General features: G+C 44.4%; 1 protein-coding gene across 1 annotated transcript in view; it reads left to right on the top strand.

The window, feature by feature from the left end:
* Nucleotides 1–5000, top strand: part of otud7a (OTU deubiquitinase 7A) — a 62900-nt gene that overhangs the window by 41910 nt on the left and 15990 nt on the right. Inside the window, exon 8 of the mRNA XM_084196360.1 lies at nucleotides 12–149. Within this exon, the coding sequence (XP_084052486.1) occupies nucleotides 12–149 (138 nt within the window). The remainder of the gene's footprint in view (nucleotides 1–11; nucleotides 150–5000) is intronic.

The raw sequence follows: 5000 nt of genomic DNA, 5'->3' as shown, positions 1-5000 counted from the left end.
CTCCCCCTCAGCATTTGCCCCCATCCCGTTTGGAGGGCTGTACCTGCCCTTGGAGGTGCCTCCTAACCTGTGCCACTGCTCCCCCCTGGTCCTAGCCTATGACCAGGCACACTTCTCCATGGAGCAGAAGGACCAGCACCAGGAACAAGGTAAAACACACCACTAGAAGTTGTCTGAGGATGTCCTAATATGTATACCGTAACTCCTAAGTTGACTGAGGATGTTCTAAAACGTATACCGGGACTCCTAAGGTGACTGACAATGTCCTAAAACATATACCATGACTCCTAAGGTGACTAAGGATGTCCTAAATAGTATACCGGGACTCCTAAGGTGACTAAGGATGTCCTAAAACGTATACCATGACTCCTAAGGTAACTGACAATGTCCTAAAACGGATACCATGACTCCTAAGGTGACTAAGGATGTCCTAAAACGTATACCATGACTCCTAAGGTGACTGACAATGTCCTAAAACGTATACCATGACTCCTAAGGTGACTAAGGATGTCCTAAAACGTATACCATGACTCCTAAGGTGACTGACAATGTCCTAAAACGTATACCATGACTCCTAAGGTGACTGACAATGTCCTAAAACGTATACCATGACTCCTAAGGTGACTAAGGATGTCCTAAAACGTATACCATGACTCCTAAGGTGACTGACAATGTCCTAAAACGTATACCATGACTCCTAAGGTGACTAAGGATGTCCTAAAACGTATACCATGACTCCTAAGGTGACTGACAATGTCCTAAAACGTATACCATGACTCCTAAGGTAACTGACAATGTCCTAAAACATATACCATGACTCCTAAGGTGACTAAGGATGTCCTAAATAGTATACCGGGACTCCTAAGATGACTGAGAATGTCCTAAATTGTGTACCGGGACCGCTTAAGTATCTGAGGATGTCCAGAAATGTATCCCGTAAACCCCACCTTAAGAGAGACGGCACATATTTTAGGACATCGTCAGACACTTTAGTCATATTAGGGACATCCTAAGTTCTTCATAATGATCAAATAGGCACATCTTGATTCACATTCCTGGGTCGTCTTTATTATGGTGTCCCTGGGTCGTCTTTATTATGGTGTCCCTGGGTCGTCTTTATTATGGTGTCCCTGGGTCGTCTTTATTATGGTGTCCCTGGGTCGTCTTTATTATGGTGTCCCTGGGTCGTCTTTATTATGGTGTCCCTGGGTCGTCTTTATTATGGTGTCCCTGGGTCGTCTTTATTATGGTGTCCCTGGGTCGTCTTTATTATGGTGTCCCTGGGTCGTCTTTATTATGGTGTCCCTGGGTCGTCTTTATTATGGTGTCCCTGGGTCGTCTTTATTATGGTGTCCCTGGGTCGTCTTTATTATGGTGTCCCTGGGTCGTCTTTATTATGGTGTCCCTGGGTCGTCTTTATTATGGTGTCCCTGGGTCGTCTTTATTATGGTGTCCCTGGGTCGTCTTTATTATGGTGTCCCTGGGTCGTCTTTATTATGGTGTCCCTGGGTCGTCTTTATTATGGTGTCCCTGGGTCGTCTTTATTATGGTGTCCCTTGGTCGTCTTTATTATGGTGTCCCTGGGTCGTCTTTATTATGGTGTCCCTGGGTCGTCTTTATTATGGTGTCCCTGGGTCGTCTTTATTATGGTGTCCCTGGGTCGTCTTTATTATGGTGTCCCTGGGTCGTCTTTATTATGGTGTCCCTGGGTCGTCTTTATTATGGTGTCCCTGGGTCGTCTTTATTATGGTGTCCCTGGGTCGTCTTTATTATGGTGTCCCTGGGTCGTCTTCATTATGGTGTCCCTGGGTCGTCTTTATTATGGTGTCACTGGGTCGACAAGTTCACCATGAAATAGACAAGCATGCAGACAGACATACAATCTGTTATGTAGATGTAGGTGTCTCTACACAGGGGTGTCAAACATAAGGCCCATGACGGGGGTCCAATCCGGCCCGCGGGTGGTTTGAGTTTAAAAAGAATATATATATAATAATCATATTATTATTATTTTAATGTTATACTTTAAAGCGGCACTATGCAGAGATCGCTCCGACATTTCCAGGTTGCTAAAATTCTAATCGTTTGCCTAATTATGTAACAAAACAAGCACGTATAGTGGAGAGAATCATTGTACCATCTAAAGCGCTGTGAAATATATTTTCAATTTCCAAATATTATATTTTATGTTCAGCTGTTTTGAAGCTGGTGTACAAAACTGAAAGTAAAAGACGCAAAAACGAAACTTAAGATCTGGAAGCATAGAAATAGTAGAACATAGAACAGATCTACCGTTTCTTAGACTTACTTTCAATGAGGATGACAGATCTATAACATACATTTCTATGTGAATTTGGTCGGGTCTCCCAAAAAGTTACATATTGCAGCTTTAAAATGCCTAAAGCCAAACCGAAACTGTGTAGAAATGATAATGGACCTACATTCATACAGTTTCTTGACTCTGTCCAACTCGCTAATAATCACCGAAATGAAAGCTAGACAGTCAGGGAGGACTATCATTTGCAATTTGTGATGGCGAGGAAATATAAGACATGTTCAGTGCGGCCCTCCGGACCTCGTTGAAGACAGAATGCGGCCCTCCGGACCTCGTTGAAGACAGAATGCGGCCCTCCGGACCTCGTTGAAGACAGAATGCGGCCCTCGGGGGCTAAATGAGTTTGTCACCCTGTCGCTCTGCAGTCCTGCAGTATGTGAGGTGTCTGTGATCCAGGCTACAGCTAACAGCTACACTACAGAGACCCCTGTGTTAGTCTGCCCTCTGTGGGACATTTCTCATCCTGACTGGCTCCTTTAACCCTCCCTACTTCCCCTCCTTTCCTCCCTCCCTCCCTCTCTCTCTCCCTCTCTCTCTCTCTCTCTCCCCTCCTCCATCTCTCCCACCTTCTCTCCCCTGGGCTGGCATAGGGCTGCATGGACAGACAGCTGGGGGGTGGGTGGGGGTGGGGGGGGTGGAGAGAGAGAGCGAGAGAGAGAGATACTTTTTTTCTCTCTCTCTTATAATAACAATCCTTTTTGGTCTTCCCAGCATTGCTGGTTTTATATGCTTGTTTTATTGCTGTGGTTTAGCAAATATGACTAAAGCCAGTCTATATAAACAGTTATTTAAAACTATTTTTAGATTGACTCTTAGCATTTTTACTGCTTTACAGTAAGTTGGCCCAATCAGCATTTCCACTGTCTTCCACCAAAATGAATGAGGCCATGTTATCTTAAAACCTCTGTTTCATTCAACACGCTTACTGACTATGACCGCTAGCTTGAGGGATGGAGTGAAGTGTGAAATGTACCAAAAACGTGAACATACATGTATCATCATTAACGACAGTATTAGTAATTAGTATTCTTGGGATGAATCCTTATCTGTGCCACGCTCTTTCAGTAGTGGGATGTATTACACCTGAACTCCACCAGAGGGCAGCGGTGACTCAATGAAAGAAGCCATTGCGCAGCCAGTGAGGGAGGGACTGCAGCACTGTCTTTAGGCTGCCGCAGTGTTTCCCACAGACAGTAATGCAACACTAACACATCTGGTTCAACTAATCAGCTCGTCATCAAACCCTTATTTAGTTGAATTCCGTTGTGTTATTGTTGGGCTGGAACAAACATGTGCTGTCCTGTGTGGTCCCCACCAGGACCGGCGTTGAATATTGCTGCTGTTTAGTTGCCATTGGATCCTGTTGATGTGTTCTGAAATGAGTTCCTGGTGTTTCTTTTAGACAAAAAGCGATGGAAGGCAGCTAGCTATGGAATCACGCAGCCTTGCTGCCTTACAGGTGGTGTAAAGACTTGTTTTGACAGCTGGGGCTTTTGATAACCGCCATTTTGTGTCAGACTGCTGTATTCGTACTGTATCCGTGGATCTACTGTCTCTCTCATAGAAATATAGGGTCTCTATCTCTTTTGACCACCATTTTGTGTCAAACTGCTAGGTTTCATATCCTCTGTAGCTCAGCTGGTAGAGCACGGCGCTTGTAACGCCAAGGTAGTGGGTTCGATCCCTGGGACCACCCATACACAAAAATGTATGCACGCATGACTGTAAGTCGCTTTGGATAAAAGCGTCTGCTAAATGGCATATTATTATATCCTATCTGGGTACCTGTTGTCTCTGTTCTCCCTTTTAGCACAATCAACGGGAAGATCTGTGTTGTTCAGTGTTCCTAGATAGCTGTAGTGTTTGTGACCAGCATGTCCCAGCCAAGTTTCTACCAGTCTCTGTTTACTATAGAGAAGAACACAGCACACCACCTCACGTTGAGTTTCTACCAGTCTCTGTTTACTATAGAGAAGAACACAGCACACCACCTCACGTTGAGGCTAGCTGGACCCGGTCCCAGTCACACTGACTGGTCACGCGTTGAGTCCCAAATGGCACCCTATTCCCTGCATAGTGCACTACTTTTGACCAGACCGCATAGTCCCAAATAAAACCCTGTTATCTTTGTAGTGTTGCTACTGTGGTAAAAAAAAAAAGTAGTGCACTATATAGGGCATAGGGTGCCATTTGGGACTCAATCCCCATGCTTCCCTGTTTGGAACCTCCTGTAAACATTCTAGAACACTGTCCAGAACAACTACTGTCTTCCTTGTGATGTCATGCTGTGTTCTAGTCAGAAGCTCCACTGCCTACAGGATATGCCAGGGTTCCCCAACTGGAATTTGTTTTCAATTTTTAATTTTATAATTTTTTTATTGTTGGACATAAAAGACTGTAAAATCACCAGGAAATCAGCTCCAAGTGATTTTAATTTAAGAAATCTGTTCCCAAAGTATTCCCACGCATAATAGAAGAGACACGTGATTGTACACAAATGTAAGCAAGGTTTGTTTTAGTCAAATATTATATCTGTTTTGGGCTTCTTGCGGTCAATTTGCGGTCTACAAATTATTTGTAATTATGTTCCTCCCCCCCGACCATCCGCTCAATAAAAAATCGGCCCGCGGCTGAGTCTAGTTGATGATCCCTGGTGTACGCAGAC

This window comes from Coregonus lavaretus (assembly GCF_964263955.1).
Source record: "Coregonus lavaretus genome assembly, contig: HAP1_SCAFFOLD_2289, whole genome shotgun sequence".
Lineage (NCBI taxonomy): Eukaryota > Metazoa > Chordata > Actinopteri > Salmoniformes > Salmonidae > Coregonus > Coregonus lavaretus.
This window is presented reverse-complemented; position numbering and strand designations above follow the sequence as displayed.